Source organism: Panthera pardus, unplaced genomic scaffold, assembly GCF_024362965.1.
Source record: "Panthera pardus isolate Hobbes unplaced genomic scaffold, ASM2436296v1 HiC_scaffold_7, whole genome shotgun sequence".
NCBI classification, from domain to species: Eukaryota; Metazoa; Chordata; class Mammalia; order Carnivora; family Felidae; genus Panthera; species Panthera pardus.
Window position 1 is genome coordinate 18,567,234 of NW_026527002.1, and position 21,646 is coordinate 18,588,879.

The 21,646-nt window shown below is 37.7% G+C and overlaps 1 protein-coding gene across 1 annotated transcript in view; it reads left to right on the forward strand.

The window, feature by feature from the left end:
- The first annotated feature begins 8,459 nt into the window (after positions 1-8,459).
- The window catches only part of CUNH8orf34 (chromosome unknown C8orf34 homolog), a 399,583-nt gene continuing 386,396 nt past the window's right edge, over positions 8,460-21,646 (forward strand). Inside the window, 3 exon segments of the mRNA XM_019453229.2 lie at positions 8,460-8,908; positions 8,910-9,026; positions 9,028-9,102. Coding sequence (XP_019308774.1) covers positions 8,774-8,908; positions 8,910-9,026; positions 9,028-9,102 — 327 coding nt within the window. The 5' untranslated portion in view covers positions 8,460-8,773.

Below are 21,646 nucleotides of genomic sequence, written 5' to 3' on the forward strand. Positions count from 1 at the left end.
ACGTGAGTACTCTCAGTATATGATGAGAGTAAGAAATAAGTGTCCCAAGACATATGAAATCTTGTGTTCAGTGGCAATGATTTGATAATAAAATGTGTCTAGGGATATGACTGTCAATGGCAAGCATTTACAGACAAAAGGTTCTTAAAATACATTTTAAAAACAGGTGTAGCAGAAAACATTTGTTATCAAATCTAGTCAATTGGTTTTCACCGACCACTGACAATTGTTTCAGACCTAGGCTGCAAGATGAACAACATGCTTTAAGATTAAAAAAAAATAATAATAAAAGACAAAAGAAAGAAAGTGGCAAATTGAAGAGGAGAGGCTCAAGAAATATGTAAAGGCAAATCAATGCTGCTATCTTACTGAAAAACTATATTTAAGTACCTTATAAACACTTAGAAGAATATTCTGTTGAACAAAATCAATTAGAAATTATTATGTATGTAGAAAGGGGATTTGATTATAGATGGCCGACAACCTGGTTATTAGATATGCTTCATGGTTACCTAATGAATTACCAGCATTTTATTCTTTCTTTTTAAAATTCAATTTTTTCTTTCAATTACTCATCTATTCATTCATTCATTCATTCATTCATTTAATTTTTGGTTTCCTAATACTTCCAGGCAAAATTAGTAAGTTTAGCTGTTGTTCCCCATGAACTCATCATAAATCTTAGTGTTAGATATCTAGTAAGTCAGTGTGATTCTTTGTTTGTGGAAGCTTAGCATATCCTTAGACATCACAAAATTCCCTCTCAGGACCAAAACTATCCGAAGATTGGAGGGTAGGTGTTATCCAGAGGAAATGGACCAACATTTGCTTTGGAAGGAGAGAACTTGATGACTACTGTTGGGCATTATGGTATCCACAGTGTTTTTGTAGAAAACTGCCATCCCACCTTTTTTTTTTTTTTTTTTAATTTAAATTCACTCTAGGTAATGGTGATTCTGTAACTGAACCAATGTGAGTTTGTTTCTTGGTGAGTCACAGATACAGTAGGTGTTGTCCCACAAAGTAAACTTTATTTGCATCCAATGAGGAGGTCTCAGGGGATAACTTCCACAGCCTGACTCCCTGAGCAAGGGGGATTCGATTCTTTTTATTTAGGATTAGGGTGAATATTTAGGAAGGGGACCTTATCATCCTATGTAGAGGCAGACATAGGCCATGCATATGTCTTAAGGAAACATGCCTATACATGCATTTTATGTTATGTAAGTGATGCTGTGCTCCTTCTTGGGCAGAGATTTTAGTATTATAATGAGGCAAAGGTTGTTGTTGGTCATTCTAGAGGTCACTTCATGGTCCATCTGAGCAGGTACAAGTCAGGGGTTACATTCAAACGGGTCTGGGTAGTCTGGGCTGGCTGGAGATCTTGTCAAGGCAGTCGTTATGAGTTGAGGGCTGATTTGGGTTTTCATTTGCCTAAGTTAAGAGATACTCTGGAAAGAAAACCTGAAGGCAAAATGAGGGACAACGGTTGGAGAGTATAAACAGGTAGGCAGTAAAAGCCAGGTCAGTTCCACTAATTCTGCTAAAATGTACTTTTAACCTTTAGTGCTGGGGTTGTTGAGATATGCTGCATGACTGAGCATTGGCTGGCATTTACAGAGATGCATGTTTGAGAAGTAGGTCCCATGTTACTTACTCCTTGATAGCTAGGCTGGAGCTGTAGCACATCCTGCCCTAGGCAGAGTGCCTGGTTCCCCAGAGTGCCTAAGTAGAATTGTTTCTCCTTACCAGGTCGTCTTTTGTTTGCTTGGATGCTCATATTTTCTCCTTTCTTTCAATGCATTTAGTATCATGTTACAGTATTCTGTAACATTTCTCATCGTTGACTTTTTAGCTTTTTATTCCTAACAAAGACACTCACTAATTGGGATAAAAAAATCAAGACAGCATCATTTTGGAAACGATAAGCAAAAAGCATGTCAGAGTTAACAGTTTATTGATGATTAATATGAAAGTTATCTACACAGTTTGATCTCTGTAGATTTCTTTGAGTGATTCATAATATGATTCATATAAACAAGTGATAAAAAGATATTGACAAACAGTACTTTAGATTATTGCTTATAAATATGCCACAGTCTAAAAATTAAATATTAAAACCCAATATTTAAATGTGGAAATTGAAGACAGAGGAATATCACTTGAGAAAGCTGGATGGTGAGACTTCACAAGCTGGCAGAAATATTTGAATTCTGATGGTCCAGTAAGTCATTAGTGCAGTCAGAATCAGTCCCAGTGTGATTGATTCTCACTGTTCAAACTCACAAGAAAGACATATACATACAAGCCAGTTTGTCAGTGTATTAATTTAGTATGAGGCCAGAAATTTACCACGGTATCTCCCCCACCAACCCACCACCTTTCCCATATAAACACACGAGGGAAGTAAAATCCGTGGTCAAAATACCTCTTGGTTGAAATGAATTCAAAGCAAAAGGAAGTGGTAAGCCTGGGACATTGGTAGTCAAGACTTTGGGAGGAAAATGATGTTTAAGAAGCTACCTTGGCTCAAATATGGACTCTGCTACTTATTAGCTGTTACCTTGTACAAGTTAACTTACCTCTGTGTGCCTCAGTTTCCTTACCAGAAAAAGTGGACCTAATAGTAGTACCTACTTCATGACAATGTTTTGAGAATTAAATGAATTAGGGCAGTGGATAAAGTGCTTGAAACGTACCTGGTATATATAGTAGATGCTGTATATGTGCTCATCATTTGCATTTGTTGTGAGAGTCATTTCAGGCAGAAATGAAGAAAACTAACTCTCTCTGACCACCCTCATTCCCCGAAGGACCAGATTACTCATATGTGCTGGGTCCTATAGCTTTCTGTCTTAGGAGACAGGCTTGAATAATCACCAAAAATTTCTATTGTCTTCCATTTTCCAGACTTCATGTACAAAACTTTCTTCCCTTATTATGTAATTTCTTTATGCAGAGTAATACCATTGAATAGATCATTTTATGTTATACTCTATACTTATCTTACAGCTCTCTTTTTGTATCTAGAAAACCTCCTTTCAATTAGGGGACTATTAACTCTGTCTTACTGCTTTGATTAGCAAGATACTCTCTCTACCAAGGACATCTTCAGGTAATTGGTTTAACACAGTTGATGCAAATTTTGCAAGTCTAAGTCTGAAGGTATTGACGATGATGATGATAATGATAATGACATGATGACAGTAATAACAACATTAACACTACCCTTTATTGAATCTTTTACTGTGCCTGGACCTGTACTGAGTTCTGCCTGCATTATCTCATGTAATCTTCATGATAAACTGATGAAGTCAGTACCATTTATCTTCAGTTTACAAATGAGGACATCGAGGATAGAGAGGTTAAGTAGCTTGTGAAGATTACATACCCAGTAAGTGCAAAGCCTAGATTCTATCCCATGCTAGAACTCCAAGGTCAGTATTCTCAATAATTCATGCATAATGGATTCCCAAACATGTCCCTCCCTTTCCACTGAACTTGAACTACCACCCAAGTAAACAAGAAAACACGTTCTAAATTTTCCTGAGGAGCTACTGAAAAAATAATCAGAGTTAAGGGACACCTAAATGACCCTTCACCCATACACAGATACGAGGCCTGGTGGTAATCACAAATCTAACACTATGTTGAAATTAGTATCTTTGTAACAAAGTATACTATATGAAATGATAATAAATACTCTTGCATTAGCATCAAAATGTATACAGGCATCTTCTGAATTGTTTCCTGAAAGATAAATATTGAAAGTTTCCATATATAGAATAGCCCACTATGCTATCGTCAAAGGTGGTTTAAACCATAATTACCATTCATTTTTGACAATTCAGACTTGAAAATCTAAATACGTTAGGGAGGGAGGTCTGTCACTTGGGACTATTCCATGTTCTCACTTTTCTGCTTTATCTCTTCCAGAATCCCCTTTATTTCAGTCTCTGACACAGCCTCTCCACCCAATAGCTCAAAAATAAAAATCCTGGATGGTTCACTGAATTCTCTATGAAGATACTTGTCCCTGTTTGTTGTAAAGTGGAAAGTGAAAGCAATACAGGAAAGGGGCACATATATTTCAGGGTTAGTAGTCTAAATTCAAGGAACCTGTATACATTTCTCTGCTCTCTGATTTTAATATTTAATTAATTTCAAGGGATTATATTGCTAATAATTCCTAATTAGGTCAACAGGCTTTCACCATTGTTCTCTTGTCTCATCAAAAATCATTTGGTTAATGGGGCACCTGAGTGGCTACTTCGGCTCAGGTCATGATCTTGTTGTTTGTGGGTTCGAGTTCCACTTTGGGCTCTGTGCTGACAGCTCAGAGCCTGGAGCCTGCTTTGGATTGCGTCTCCCTCTTTCTCTGTGCCCTTCCCCTGCTTGTGCTCTCTTTCTCTCTTTCTCTCTGAAATAATACATGAGTAAACTTAAAAAAATCATTTGCTTGAGGAGCTGTGCAAGGTATCTTACAAACAGAGTTAGAAGAGAGCTTTAAGTACATCCCATAAACTGGATTCTGTATATTTGTAAATTATGCTGACAGGCACTCCTATAACACAATGAGGCCAAATCAGTCTCACCAAAAATGGCCTTTTCATGCTGTACACAAGCCAAAAAAAAAAAAAAAAAAAAAGGAAAGGATCATAAAAGTACCATATTTATGTGTGCAGAAGAAAGTTGTTAAATTCAGTCAAAGACAATGGGTGCTTTTCAGCTAATCTTAAATGGACTAAATGAAACAAATTCTTAAATGTACAGCAATAGGATATTAATTAAATATGTATTTATGAAGAACATACTGTATGAAATAAATACTATGTTACATGCTACAAAGCGTAAGAGAATTATTAAGATATAGTTCATGATTTTAAAGGGTTTGCAATTTAAAAGAGGGACCAAGATATACATACAGTTAAATGGAATAAAACAGAACATAAATATCATGTGTTTGAGGCAAAGTTTAGCCTGAAAGAATATAGCTGGATTGAATAGATCTACTAAGATTTAATTCACTCATTCAACTGCTATTGATTGAGTACGTACTAGGTACCAGGTCAAGAGATACAGCCCTTCTCACTAAGGGATACTGATACATGCAAATTAGACTCTTGACTAATTTTCAGGATACAGGGTAGAGAATGGAAATAGCCTTGGCTTTGGAGTTAGAAAAAACTGAGTCAAACCCTATCCACTAGTCATAAGGTGACTTGGGCAAATAATTTATAATCTTTTAGTTTCATTGCAGAAATCATAGGGTCATCTTTGATTCTCTCTTTCAACCTCATCCTTCCATATAGTTCATTAACAAATTAGTCTTTAAACATTTCTTGAATACATCCTATTCTCTCCGTCCCTGCATCCGCAGTCCCTAAGCCTGGCTCTCATGATTGCTAATGGATTCTGTAAACCAAATTGGCTTTCCATCTCCCTTTTATTCTTTTTAAATCGATCATGCATCGTGTAACCACAGCAATCTTTCCAAAACTTTTACCTCACCATACACTTCTCTGCTCAAAATTCTTTAGTCACTTCTCAATGCCCAGAAGATGCAAATCTACACTTCTTAACAAAGCATTTAAGACTTTTTTTGATGTTTATTTATTTTTTGAGAGAGAGAGCAGGGGAGGGGCAGAGAGAGAGAGAGAGAGAGAGAGAATCCCAAGCAGGCTCCCCGTTCAGCTCAGAGCCTGACATGGGGCTCAATCCCACAACTGCAAGATCATGACCTGAGCTGAAATCAAGTCAGACATTTAACTGAGTCACCCAGGAGCCCCAAAGCATTTAAGACTTTTAATGAGGTAAATTCTGCTCACATTTTTAACCTCACATGCCAATATTTTTTCATATAGACCCTATGTTTCTCTAACCACCAGCCTGTTGTGTGCTCTGTGCTTTTGCATATGCTATTTTTTTTTTTTTAACACCAAAGCCTGAAATATTACCCCCATCCCCACGCTACCAATCCCATCTGGAAAACTTAAAAATTGAAACCTTAAAAATTTTAGTCTTCCTTTAAGATTTTGCTCAAACACCATCTCTTTTGTGGAGAATTCCTTGAGGATCTCAGTACAGGTAATTTTTACGTCATCAGTATGTGTACAGCATGTTTTATATATCTATATTAGTACAATGCATTCAAATGTCTTATTTGTGTATATACCGATTGCCTCAACAAGATTAAACACCTGAGAGCAAAGACAAGGCTTTTCATCTTTGAATCCTCAGCTCTCACGTAATGTCTGCCATGGAGAGTCTGTGTAATAAATATTTATTGTAATAATGAAGTCAGGTTTGGGGATCAGTGGAAAGAACCAAGAAATGCTTTTAGGAGAAGATAGTATGTGAGGTTGGCCTTGAAAAACTTCTGAAATATTTCCTTAATTTAAAAAAAGTAATTTTGAGGGGCGCCTGGGTGGCTCAGTCGGTTGGGTGTCCGACTTCAGCTCAGGTCATGATCTTGCAGTCCGTGAGTTCGAGCCCCGCATCGGGCTCTGGGCTGACAGCTCAGAGCCTGGAGCCTGTTTCGGATTCTGTGTCTCCCTCTCTCTCTGACCCTCCCCTGCTCCTGGTCTGTCTCTCTCTGTCTCAAAAAGAAATAAATGTTAAAAAAAATTAAAAATAAAATAAAAAATAAAAAAAGTAATTTTGAGATGTTCAGTGTTTTAACACACATAAGGTATTATATCTTCATGATTCTCCCTTTAATATGTGTTTTGCCAGCAAAGCTTTCTTCTCTTTTCTTTGGGTGTCTTTTCTTTCTTTCTTTCTTTCTTTCTTTCTTTCTTTCTTTCTTTCTTTTCTTTTTCTTTCTTTCTTTCCTTTCTTTTCTTTCTTTCTTTCTTTCTTTCTGTCTTTCTGTCTTTCTGTCTTTCTGTCTTTCTGTCTTTCTTTCAATTCAAGGCCTAACTGCAGTTGCTCTGAGCATGTATGTGGTATCAGAAGTACTGGACTTTTTAGCTGGATCATAGATGGCTCTACACCATACCTTCTAGCAAATAGAAATGCTGATGTTCACTATGTATATTTAACTTCTCCTGAACATACTTGGAAATATATAAGTATACCTTTGATCCATAATGGAAAACACATGAGATCCCAAGGCACGTCACTGCTATTCCACCTACTTCATCCGGGCAGATCACCCAAGTCTGATTGTGAAAGCAATATCCGGGGGATCTTTTCATTGCAAATCCTGTCTGTTTCAAGTTGGTGGTGGTGGTGAAGCTTTTAGGAGTTCTAGCAGATTTCTTACATGAATTATTAAATGGAATTAACAGTAGCTTCTGGAATCTTCCACTCTTAACTATTGCATGTTTCCACATATGTAGTTCTGCTTAAGTAGTCACACAGAAGAAAAAAACATCGATACCAATAAACAAATTATGAATTACAGAAATCCAGAACACAGAAAGAAAACTAAGTCTAGACTGTTGCAGTCTGCTTTAAGTACAACTATTCCCTTCATTCCAAACCTTCATATTTACCAACACAAATCTTTATTTTGGCAGCACGTCATGGTTTAGGAGCCACAGAGATCGTCTTTGGAGGCCTCAGTGCGTTTTTCTTTTCTCCTTCTCCTCTTCTTCTTCTTCCAGTGTTTGTTTATTTTTGAGAGAGAGAGAGAGAGAGAGAGAGAGAGAGAGAGAGAGAGAGAGAACATGACCAGGAGAAGGGCAGAGATAGAAAGGGAGACAGGGAATCCCCAGCAGGCCCCATGCTTTTAGCGCAGAGCCTGATAGCCTGATGCGGGGCTTGATTTCACAAGGGTGAAATCATGACCTGCGCTAAAATCAAGAATAGGACACTTGACGACTGAGCCACGCAGGTGCCCATCAATGTGTTTTTCAGGAGAACTGTCTGTAGATCTTCAACTTGGGAAATCCCTGGATAGTAAGAAAGGTATTGTCTAAATTTGAGGATCTCATGAAGTGTCTAGAGGAAGCATCTTTAGGTGGAATAGAGTAGTATCTGGCGTGTAGCTACAGACATATTAAGAACATGTAGATTATAATTCACGTAATTATACGTGAATCAGGAATTCAGATTTGCAAAGGAGGGCTGGCTTGCTTTTATCTCTTATTCCTACCAAAAGCTAAAGGGTGGCTCCCAACCTTTGGGTGTCTGCACTTAGGGAGTTTTCATCTGGGTTCCCAGCCTATAGATGGGCGCCAAGCCAGACATTCTAAAGGAAGACAACTTCATTTTAGCGGCAAACCCTCAGACCCACGCATCTTCCCATGACTCTGCCTTTCTCCGATTCTGAGCTAGTGTAGGCAGAGCACGAGGTGCCGAGGACAGGCTCCGAAGGGGCGGTGGGGACCATCCTTTTCGAACAGCGTTTGTAGCTGCCAAGAGTAGCCAACAAGCACCAGATTTATGTGCACTTTGAAAGAAGCACCTTCACCATTGGCTTTTTGAGCGGCGCTGTCGCTAGGGAGCGGCGGGCAGGGCGAGCACAGCCTGGGGAGAAGCCCGGGCTGTTTGTTCCTGCAACGGGGAAAGGGGACGCACACAGTCGGGTGCGCGGACACACACGCACGCACACGCACGCTTGCCGCGAGTTCGAGCCCCGCAGCCCCCCACCGCCCGAGGGCGCTCCCGGCGCCGCGCCAGGCGGAGAAGCATTCGCTTCCTGGCTCCTGCTGCTGCTGCTGCCGCCCAGAGGAGAGAGGAACCTGGAACCTCTGCCTCCAATTTCCCCCGGCGCCGCGCGCTGCGGAGAGCGGCGGGGGTGGGCGCCAGGAGGAGAACGCGATGAATGAGTTCTCCCCTCGCCTCGGAGTTGACTGAGTTGGCGGCGCCGCGCCCGAGCTTCCGGCTCTCGGCGCCCCACGCGCTCGCGGCTCCCGGGGCTGCAGCCCACGCCCGCGGCCGGGGCTGTGCCCGCCACGCCGGGGGAGCCGAGGCTCTGGAGCTCCTGTCCCGGCTCCAGTCCGGGGGAAAAAGGAAGGTTGTCCCCTGGCCCAGGCGCACGGCCGCGCGCTCTCCCGCACTCTCCGCGGCCCCTTCTGTCTCTCCATGGCGTCTCATCAACAATCCCGGATCCAGGCTTACCTGGAGAAGAACAAGATCGGTCCCCTGTTTGAGGTAAGGCGCTGTGGAGGAGGGCGGTCCCGTTTGTATCTGGGGGAAGGGGTTCAGAACACCCGGAGGGAAGGAGGGACCGCGAACAAATGCGCGGGAGGGGTGGCCGTGCGGCCCCAGTTCGCTGGCATTCGCTCTGCCCGGGCCAGGGGGTCCGGGAACGCGGCCGGGCGGGCACCTTGCCGGTTACCTGGGCGCGGACAGGTGAGCTGGAGAGGGCCCAGCGTCAGTCTGGCAGGGGAAGTTTGAACGGTCTGACTGTCCTGCATCTTTCAGCCTTATGCACAGGACCCGGACAGGCTGAGACCCACAGATGCACACACTTAGACTGTCTTACACGCTCACACTTTCTTCCTGGAATTTACACCGTATTGCATGTTGGATTTTTTTTTGTTTTAATGTTGGCAGTAGTAGAACCCAGAAAGGTGGAAGAGGCGCTTAGCAATGGGGGAGACTATGGTTAACTGGGAGAAAACTGAACTGGTAAGGAGTAGGCTTCGGTAGATGAAGGCGCCTTGAGTGAAATTGTCAAACTGAGACGCTGACATTGATCTCTGGATGAAGGGAGAGTCCTGTGCATTGCAGACCCTACATGTGTTAGGGTGAGAAAGGGGCGGAGAAAGATTCAGGAAAAGCATAAACGTATTTATGAGAGGAGACGTGTAGCTCTGAGCTGCTTTCTCTCGCCATCAAAGAACCGATGACAGAAATACAGGAGGAGAAAGGAAGAGCGGGAGGACAAGAGAAAAAGAACCAGAGACTGAACCGGGCACTGGCAAAGCGTCCCGGCGGTAGCCAGCGCGCTGGGCAGATGCTAGTTCCCGCGGGAAGGAATGCCCAGGGTCCGTTCCCAGCCCGGTCCCACCAGCCAGCTGGGCACGGGTGGGAGACGATCGGACGGACGTGGGAGGCTCGAGATCCTCCCTCCCCCACCAAAAGCAGCTGTGGTCACTATTGGCGGTTTACATGTCCGCGGCGTGGGAGTAAGGCTGTAACGCGGCAGGGGGAAAAGATAGAGAATGGGGTTGTTCCCTAGTACTGAGGAGAAGAGAATAACTGCAGAGAGGGGTGGGGGAAGCGAAATAATGCCCTAACACAAAAAGGGAGAGGTGGACAGGGATGTGATCAGATAGGTCTTTTCTCTGGGGAGGATAGGTTTCAGATAACCAAGATTTGCAAGATCTCAAGTTTTTCTGCCCAACTTTATGTTAACGTTGTAGTGTCTTGGGAGCTATGGCTACTGTTTCAACTGAAACTCGTTGTATAGAGTCATGAAGTCCTATAATGCATGTCTTGATTCTTGTTTCTGCCCAAGTGTTATTGCTGGTGCAACTAGGTTGTTTTATTTTATTCTAATGATTAGAGACCGTGCCTAGTTCGACATCTATCTATATAAAAAGCTGAAGCATAATAACACTTTGTGACACAGTGTATTAATTGTGTTAAAAGAAACATGAAATACTTTCACAGTGTTTCTACGCCCCTAGAACATAAAGTATAATTTACCAGGGAGATTAAGTGAGTTGTTTGTTTTAATAGATTTGTTAATTTATCTTAAAATTGCTGAGACTCTCCAAATGATAATGATAGAGTTTGGAATATATGTAAACTTTCTACATAATTAGGAAATAAATCCAACTTGATTTTTATCAAGTGCTTATTTAAAAAAAAACTAGCCCTCTAGATAGTTCTGCATTAATGAATTTTAAGTGAAGACGAAATTGTCTCATAAAATCTTAAGACTTCCTCACCAAAAAAAAAAAAAAAAGACAAAATTATATGCTATGTATTTTATTGATTTTTTTTGGGTGACATATTACCTACATCCCTATTAGCTTGGATTGCAGTGGTGAGTAATTTTTAAGGGCTGATATGTACTTTAAACAATTGAAGGGAGAAAACAGCTAAGTTTCTGCTTCTAAAAGCAGGTTTGTATGCAACAATTTTGATCATAACAGAGCTTAGTTTTGAATAGAATTATATATACTTCACAAAATTGGAAAATCTCACTAGCCTGTAGCGTCTGTCTCATGCTAGAGAGAATATAAAATGTATAGTGTTCACCTGGCATTCTCAAAGCCCCCAGGGCTTTGGTCAATGCTTCTCATGAGAACTGCTTCAGGAGATCAAGGAGAAGCCCAGGAACCTGGACTTAGTAAGAAGTGGCACAAATGATTGTTACATATTTAATTTCTGGACCACATTGTAAGAAACGGTGTCATAAGTTAAACTCTTGTGACTCTTAAGTTTTAATATCTGTGCTATGTTGTGATGTTTTTGTGCCCTGGAGTTGGTGGACATAGGCTTACTTTAGTTTTGAAAATATACAAGACCTGAAAATGTGTTCCCTTTACAGATTTTCTAAGTTAAGAATGTTTTAAGAAAACTTACTGGAGTAAAGCACTTTAAAGAGAGCACGGGAATATTGTTTAAAAAAAAAAAGCAAAGATAACATATACTGGTTGAGAATATTTGTATCTTGTTATTTTTTTAACTATACAGCTTAATTACCTAATTTAGTTAGTTTATTTCTTAACTTAGTTTATTTGCTTATTTCTAAATTTTATCATTTGAGAAGTTTATAAAGCTATATACAATATGGTATTGTGAAACTATGTTAGATGAAAATTAATCTTGTTTCCATGTGATTGAAGGGTATAAATTTATATTGTCTTTAAATATGATTTAACATGCTTAGAGGCATTACAAAACCATGTCTAGAAATCATTGCATTAGAGCTGGGTAATGATATTTTAATTAAATAATATAAAGAGGTAAAGTGAATACGGTAATAATGACATATCCCACAAACCCTTGAAACTTTTAATACTTTTAGTATTCTCATTGGCTTATTCAGGATAGGCTAGTATCCTGATAGCCTAGGCATCAACCTATGAGGAATGCTTGACATCGCTTCAATAAATTAGAACTAGAATCCTATTAATAAAGATTTCCACATGTAACTCCTTACTTAACTGGCAAGATATGAAATGGTTTGCCTTTCACCAAAGTATGGTATTTTGTAGCACACATAGGCAAGATTCATGGCGCAAACACAAGACTTACCTCAGCCAACCGCTTAATAGTTGAAGAGCTTGACAGTTAAAACTTTTGAAATTGAATAATCAACTGGCTTATATCTGCTTTTTGGGATCAAGTGATCTACTTTGTCTATGTTGTAAGTAGTTAAACTTCATTCCCAAGAAATTGTGTATGTGGAACATCACAGTAAATATTTTCAACAGAAAGAAGTTTATACTTTTCAGTTTCTCCCATTTCCATGAAATAAACAGAATAATTATTTGAATATTATTGGTTGGAAGGGTGCTCAGGGCAGTCATATATCTTGGTTTAGGACTGATTATGCTTACAAGAGAGTGAAATCCTAAACTATTAAAACTCAGGATAATGGGGTCCCCGTTAAATCTTCATAGAATATTTAAATCTCTGTGTATTGAAGATGTGGCAAACCAAATTCACTACATTTTTTTCAAATGTGGTCTGACCCACTCCAAGTAGAATGGAACCACTTTATCACCTTCTCTGTTTAGTTCAAAGTACCTCTACTCACATGGGCTAAATTTGTGTTAACTGACTTAACACATATGTTATGAAGTGGACTCATATCAAATGTGTGGTCAACCATCAGCTTGCATCATTCATACAGTTACTACTGTGCAACTTGTTTTTTTCTGATACCCCTGCCCTACATATTCCAGCCGTGTCTGCAACCTTGAACTCAAGTTGGCCTGGAGATTATCAGGCAGTGGCCTGGTAGGATCAGGAGATTTGTTATATATAAGGTAGAAGACTGTTGAGAGAATAAGTAAATATGTTGAAAATAATGCAGTCCAGTTTTCTTGCTGATAGAGACGGGATTCACAAATACAAAAGGGAGAAAATGTAGAATGCACCCTGCAGTGTTGGATTGAAATTGGAGGTACTGGTGTATCTCATAACTTCAAGAATAGAAATAGATATAAATGTAATAGAAGTAAATATGGATTTGTATGTAGTAACATATACATAAGTATATATGCCTACATTTATTTCCTTACTCTGTCTACTGTGATGGCCTGAAAAATAGCAACATTTCAGTAGCAGTGAGCACACCAAGTGACAGATTTTGAGTTCTAAATACCATTCTCCATCAAGTGGAACCAGATATCCTTGGAGAAATGGTTGATCCTAGGCTTGAGTCTGGGAAAGCACAAGATAAACCTGGACCATCTTATGCCAGGGAATAAGGAAGTGGTCAAAGAATTATAGGAACATGTCAAAAGCTTGAAGAGACTCCTGTTAACTAAACCTGGGGCAATTTGAGATTCAAAGTATGATAGTAACAGATTATCATACTATAAAATAGGAGTATTTTATTCCACTACAATATATTGGGATACATGAATGTATCTAATTTATGGGGAGAAGATAAAGCTTTACTTTATAGTAGAATGCCAATTAATAAGAGTAGAAGTGGTGATGGAATTAGAGAATTACTACTTGGCAACCACTGAGCAATAATTGAGGCAATAAACATTAATTGTTGCTAAAAACTAATGGGTGAAAGTTGGAGGAGGAATGAGATGTTTACCTAATGTCTAGTATCATTCCACAAGGTAGTTGTTAATTACAAAGGGAAAAGTAACTTTATAGTGAAGAAACCAGGCAGACTGAACTTTACTCAAGTGATGGGACAAATCAATATTGTGTGCTCCTGATAGTATGCAGCTAAAACAACTTTAATTCTTTAATATTTATGCCAGTTACACATGAGCTGAACTGAATAATGAGAAAATATCTGATAATTTTGATAGGGAAACTCTGATTTTCTGATGTGTTCAATAATGTGTAAAGTCATGACAGTCAAGGAAAGTCTCAAACTGATGGGACAATACAACTAAGTGCAAAATATGGTCCTAGAACTGATATGTTCACTAGGAAGGACATTATTAGGACAGTTTTGCAAACCTTGAATGGGGTCTCTAGGTAAAGTATATATGGAGTTATTTCTGCTCTTCATATACTTTTTCTGTAAGTTTAAAGTTATTTTAAAATTAAAAAAATATTAAAAATAAAAAAGACCATCTAGGAAATAAGTATTTACAAGTAGTTCACCCATTGGATATTTTTTTAAACATTAAATTACGTGAACTTAGTTAAGAATTGTATCTGTGACTTAACAGATACAATTGAAATCAGTAAGTATTAAGCTATAGTTCTGAGTAAAGCTATACTTACAGTCATGGTCAACTAAGCATATGCATTTTCCTCTTCTCCCTCCAAACTTTTATTGAAATATCAACAAAAATGTTAAAAAATAAATTCATAAGAGTGCTGGAACACAAGGAAAGGTGCTGAGGCAGAGAGACTGTTTCTCCCATATGAACAGAATTTCTTTATTATGAATGGTGGTATATCCTTTGCACCTATCTATGGTCAAGTGACATAGAGTCAATTATAAGTGGTGGAAATGTTATTTGGAATTCTCTGGAAGGTGCCTTAAAATAGTTGGATTCAGTTTGGACATGTTCCTCATATGCCTTCCTTCCTTATTGTTGTCTAGAATGCCTCTTTGTTCATTCTTCCTTTGTACCCTTCTTTATTGTCTCCACTTCCCCAGGCAACTACTTGTTTCCTTTCTGTTACCGTAGAATAGTTTTCCTTTTCTAGGGTTTTGTATAAATGGAATCCTATGCTATGCATGCTTTTTTTCTGTATATCTTCTTTCACTCAATGTAACTATTTTACAATTCATCCATCTTGTGTCATGTGTCAGTAATATATTTCTTTTAGTTTCTGAATAGTATTCTATATGGATGTATGCATTTGTTTCTCTTGGGTAAATACCTGGAGTAAATTGGCTGGATCATATGGTAGGTGTATGTTTAACTTTTTAAGACATTAGCCACTAGTTTTGAAAAGTGTATGTACAATTTTACATTCCAACCAACACTGTATGAGGATTCCAATTGTTCCACGTTCTTGCTAAAACTTGGTGTTGTCTGTCTTTGTAATGATAGCCATTCTAGTAGGTTTGTGTGATATCTCATTTAGTTTTAATTTATATTTATATTATGGCCCCACTCTTACCCCTATATTCTGAGACCAGTGTCAGTGGAGATCATGTGGGAAGCATGGCTTCTCTCACCCCTGGCAATAATGAGGCATTCCTTTCCCTCCCCACCTGGGTCATGTCAGGGGAGGCCTAGAAAAAGAGTCAGGACTTTCAACATTGCTGAGTGGTAATGAGGCCATTCCTGCCATGAAATCCATGCCAAGATACATTATAGTTAAACTTCTGGGAAAAAAAAAGTCAAGATATATCTTGAAAGGAGCGAGAGAAATGAAATACCATACCTATACAGGGAAAACAATTTGAATAGCAGCAGATTCTCATCAAACCTATGAATGTCAGAAAGAAGTGGCACAATATTTTTCAAATGCTGAAAGAAAGAACCTAGAGTTTTATACTCAGAGAAAATATCCTTTAGAAATGAAGGGGAAACCAAGAGAATTTGTTACCAACGGGTCTACTCTAAAAGTTTGGCTAAAGGAAGTTCTCTAAACAGAGAGGAATTGATAAAAGAAAAGAAAAACTTTAGAACATTAGGAAAGAAGAAAGAACATAGAAATAGAAAAAAATATGACTAAATATAATACATTTTCCTTCTCCTCTTGAGTTTCCTAAATTATGTTTGATGGTTGAAGCAAAAATTATGGCAGGGTCAGATGTGGTTCTAAATGTATGTAGAGAAAATATTTAAGAGAGTTGTATTATAAGCAGGAAAGAGTAAAGGGGAGCAAAGGAGGTAAGGTTTCTATAGTTCACTTAAACTGGTAAAACAACAACACCTATTGATAAGTTGTGCATTTTTAATGTCATACCTAGAGCAACCACTAAAAAAGCTATACAAAAAGATGCCCTCAAAAACTCTGGTAGTTTAAAATGGAGTTCTCGGGGCGCCAGGCTGGCTTAGTCAGTTGAGTGTCCATCTGACTCTTGATTTTGGCTCAGGTCATGATCTCATAGTTCATGAGTTTGAGCCCCACATCGGACTCCACACTCTCTCAAAATAAATAAATAAACTTAAAAAACAAATAAAATGGAGTTCTAAAAAATGTTCATATAACTCACAGGAGTAGGAAAAAGAAAAACAAAGCAAAGAACAAATAGAAAAAAAAATAACACGGCAGACTTTAGTCATAATATGTCAATAATTAAATTAAATGCAAATGGTCTAAATATACCAGTTAAAAGACAGAGATTGTCAGAATGGATTAAAAAAATATGACCCAACCAGTAGGCAGTGTCTAAGAAACTCACTTCAAATACAAAGAAACAAGTAGGCTAGAAGTAAAGAATAGAAAAAAAATATGACTCAAACATCCAAAGAAAGGAGGAGTGGATCTTTTAATGTCAGATAAAGTAGACTTCAGAGGATAGAAAATTACCAGAGACAGGAACTGCCATTATGCAGTAATATAAGGGTAAACCTACTGAGAAAAATAGCAGTCAACAGCAGAGCTGCAAAGTGTTTGAAACAGAAACTGACAGACTTAAGCAGAGAAATAGAGAAATCTACAACTATAGTTAGGAAATTCAAAACCCTTCTCTTGACAATTGGAAGAAAAACTATACAGAAAATCAGGAATGCTATAGAGGAACAAATGCACATCAAAGGATATAGTCGACATTTGTAGACCACTCAATGCAACAACTGCAGAATACATATTTTTTTTCAAGTGACATGGAATGTATACAAAGGCAGACCATTCCCTGAGCCACAGAACAAACCTCAGCTGAAATCATACAACAGGTTTTCTCCATTACAATGGAATAAAACTAGAAACCAGTAACAGAAAGAAAACAGGAAAATTTCTAAAACGCTGTGAAAATATACAGAATACTTCTAAATAATCTACTGGTCAAAGAAGAAATCTCAGGGAAATAAAAATCCATCAAACAATGGAAAGGAAGATATATCACAATTTGTGGAACACAGCTCAAGCAGTGCTGAGAGAGAATTTTATAGGGTAACATGCATACATTAAAAAAGTGGACTGATGTGATTGGTTAGAATAGGGCCCATGCTTTTTATGTCATTCCTCTGTGCCCTTCCAGTCATAGAGGACAATCTGTCCAGCTAGAGAGAGGGCTCTTCCACAGTGAAGGATGTGTGAGTATCAGTAATCCGCTGACAATGGGTGTTTGTCATGTTTTGTATCCAAAGTAGATCTTCAGTTCTTAAAGGTGGGAAACAAATATCTTGCCTCATTCTTTATTGTGCATTCACTATAGTGTCTAGTGGAGCACAGACAATAAAGCACAGACAATAAAGCAGTTGATATCTGTTGAATTAAACAATACACAAACAAGACTTGTGTATTTTTTTCCGTCTATGGAAAAAAATACATTTAAGTCACAACCAGCTAGCAAATAGCGTCTTAATATTTATTCCTTTAAGACCTAGAGCAAAATATTCCCCATCACATTAATTAGCCTTTATGTACAGTGAATAACTTTTAATTATGTACTTAACTATCTAATTCACTTTCAGCTATATTTTTTCCTTTTTAATATCTGCTTTCACGAGAGGGCCTGATAAATTAATCCACACCACTGTATAAGGCTTAATGTATACCCCGCCCCCCAGCACATTTGCATTTCAAGGGAGGAAGTTGCATGACACAGTTATATGGGATGAAGCAGGTGATCTTTGGAAATCACACGAGCTTAGCAACCATTTATTCTCTGCTTGACCCTGGGCACTTGATGATCTCTGTGAACATTAATGTCCTCATCTGCAAGACAATACCTAAGAGGGATTTTATGAGGACTACATGAGATGAAACGAAGTCTAAAGAACCCAATCCAGTGCCTGGCACTTGGTGGACACCCAGTATTTTGACTGCCATCTCATTAGATGCTACTATTTCTCTTTTCAATTAATAGTAATAACTCAGTAACAGACCCTGTGGAGAGATGCTTTTGAAGGATGGCCTTCTAGTATCCTGAAATTAGAACTAATTCAAAGTGTGGAAAAAACAACAAAGTAAACATCTGCTTTTTAAGGTTGTAGCTCTGATATCTCTGAAAAAGCACTGTGGCACAGTTAGAAAGGAGAGTAGGCCAGTGTGTGTGTGTGTGTGTGTGTGTGTGTGTGTGTGTGTGTGTGTGTGTGTGTATGTTCTTTGTTCAGCGGTGGGAGAAAGGGAGGTCTTGCTTGTTGCTGTATCACAAAAGTATACTTTACTTTGGCTAAATTTGGAGACATTATACATAATTAGAAAACAATCCAGAATATATCTTATTGTCTCAGAGAGGCAACCTGGATCACTCCCAACTAAAATAGCACACACAGATCCAATGTCCCTGTCACTCTCTGTAGCATGATTTTTTTATATCCCTTATTGTATTTGATATTGTTTTATTGGATTTATTCCTTTGATTTCAGTTTATATTCTGTTTATTCCACTAGAGTATAAATTTCTTATAGGAAGATATTTTGGTAGTCTTTTTAACTGTATCTTCCTGCCTAGAAAATGTCTGGTACGTAAATGGTGTTCTACTAAATAGTTGTCAAGTACATTTATGAATGAAAAAAATCATTATGAATGAAAAATCAGGATCAACCTATCAAATTTGAAAAGTGTGGTTTGGGTATGAATAATCATTTGCCACTAGGAGTCTGGGAATATCTCAGCAGTTTATGAGAGATTTCACTTTCTTTAAAATTCATTATGACTTTGTTATCTTTTCAACAGCTATTAAGTTCTTTGGCACATGATGTTTGGAACGTCATTTACATTCATTTGGTACATATTTATTGGGTGCTGTATTATGTATTAAGAAATATAAATTGAAATAAAATATTTCCTGTCCTCAAAAACTCCTGCATATTTAGAAAAGACTGATAATACTTGGGGCACTCTTAAATATTATATTCTGGTAAATTTTACAGAAGCCTACCTTGGTTTTCTGTTTATATGTTTGGTACGTTTTCATACACAGCAATACATTCCATTAATAGACTAATAGAAGTAAGAAATTAATATTTGAAGTTCAGATTTAGAGATTGGTTTCCAATAAATTTGCCATAGAATCAAGTATGTAAATTGAACAAGGTAAAGGGTAGATTTGTTAGTTTCTGTTGTTTTTGCTCCTGGGAGTTCTTAGCACCAGTAAGACATCTAAACATGAATTATTAAAAATACCTAAATGATCTGATTGTTGAGTAATGTTCTACATGAAACACACTGACAGTTTTCAGTTGTAAGTTGTTCCTTTAACATAAAAGAGAGAACTTTCTTTTTGAAGTATAGCCTGGAGTGTAAAGGGGTATATAACTCCTGCTCTTTCTTTGCTTTTTGAACATATTGATCTGAAATCAAAAAGTGACAAGCTATATTGAATTGACAGTACATTTGATTTGTCTGCACATTGAAATAATATATCTATTTGTGTGAAGTAAACTATATTGTATTAAGATTTATTGTAGCTGTGTATTTCTGAGATATTATTTTTATTTTAATGCTATTTTACTCCTAGGATTCTCTCCAGAGGATCTGGTATTGTTTTGTTGATTTCATTTTTTCTTGTTATGTTTTTTATTTACGATATATAATAATTATTTTAGCATTATATAAAATGGTGATTAAAACCAGCTACAGTTTATTATGCACAGAATATTATTCTATTCTGACTAAAAATATTTATTGAAACATTTCTTATTATCTTTCCTCTTAGTGATATAACAATGATATGAAAAACACTCTTAAAATATACAGATGACAAATACTCTGCTATGTGGAGCCTTAAAGTCTTAGTTTTCCAGAATTTTAAAAATCTAACCCTTTCTTTATATTCAGGTAAGACATTGAGGTCTGTGTACAATTAGCAACACGTCACTGCCATAGTCTATGGATGGATAGGGAATCCAAGACAGAGGGCAGTGTCACTACTTTATCAATAGTTCAATCTTGAGAAATCATAGTGAAGAATTCATGCAGGTCATGTACATCAAGTTCTTAAGTTATTAACAAGTATATTTTTGGATAAAGTTAGTTGAAGAGTGACTTGGGTGCCCATTCAGCTTTACGGTGACCCACTAAAGAATTACTTTCACTGAGCTGTGCAGTGAGTGATCTAAGAAGCCTTTATTGAGAGTCATTATAAGAATCAGACCATGAAAATATGGTTTTGTCATCTATTAAAGGATGTTGTGGAGGGGCATATTCATTGCATTAGACAGCATCCTCTTATGAGAACTACTGTTCTCTTTTATAATGTCAAAATAGGTTATGAACCTCACACCTTCAGAATGGCTAAAATAAAAAACACAAGAAACAACAAGTGTTGTCAAGGATGCCAAGAAAAAGGAACCCTCGTGCACTGTCGGTGGGAATGCAGACTAGCTCAGCCATGTGGAAAACAGTATGGAGGTTCCTCAAAAAATTAAAAATAGAATTACCATATGATCCAATAGTTCCATGACTGGGTATTTACCCAAAGAATATGAAAATACTAATTTGAAAGGATATAGATACCACTTACAGTAGTCAAATTAAGGAATCTGCCCAAGATGAATGGATTAAAAAAGGTGGTATATATGTATATATAATGGAATATTACTTAGCCATAAAAAGAATGAAAGCTCGCCATTCGGAACAACATGGATGAATCTAGAGAGTATTATACTAAGTGAAATAAGTCAGTCAGAGAAAGACAAATTCCAGATGATGTCATTCATATGCGGAATTTAGGAAGCAAGGCAAACAAGCAAAAAAGAGACAAACCAAAAGGTAGACTCAACTGTTGAGAACAAACAAATGGTTACCAGAGGGGAGATGGGTGAGGGTATAGGTGAAATAGGTGAAGAGGGTTAAGAGTACACTTATCATGATAAGCACTGAGTAACATATACAATTGTTGAATCACTATATCATACACCTGAAACTAATGTAACACTGGATGTTAACTATACCGAAATTAAATAAAAGATAAAATAAAAAATAAAGAAAAACAGTCGTATATTAATATTTTGAATTGTGTAATTCATAGCATTCCTTTCCTTTTTTTCTTTGTATAGGCTTCTGGAAAACTCGTGGTAGCCAGAATGTAGATCATTATCATGAACATTTTTTTTTATTGAAATATAATTAACATACAGAGTTATAGTAGTTTCAGGTATGCAATATGATTCAACAATTCTATGCATGTCTCAGTGCTCATGAAGATAAGTGTACTCTTAATATCTTTTATCTCTTTCACTCCTGCCCCTATCCACTTCCTCTCTGGCAACTACTAGTCTGTCCTCTGTATTTAAGAATCTGGTTTTTTGTTTGTCTCTTTTTACTTTATTTATTTGTTTTGTTTCTAAAATTCCACACATGAGTGAAGTCATATGGTATTTGTCTTTCTCTGACTGAGTTATTTTGCTTAGCCTTACAACCTTTAGATCCATTTATATTGTTGCAAATGGCAAGATTTTTTTTAATGGCTGAGCAATGTTCCGTTGTATATATACCACATCTTCCTTATCCATTC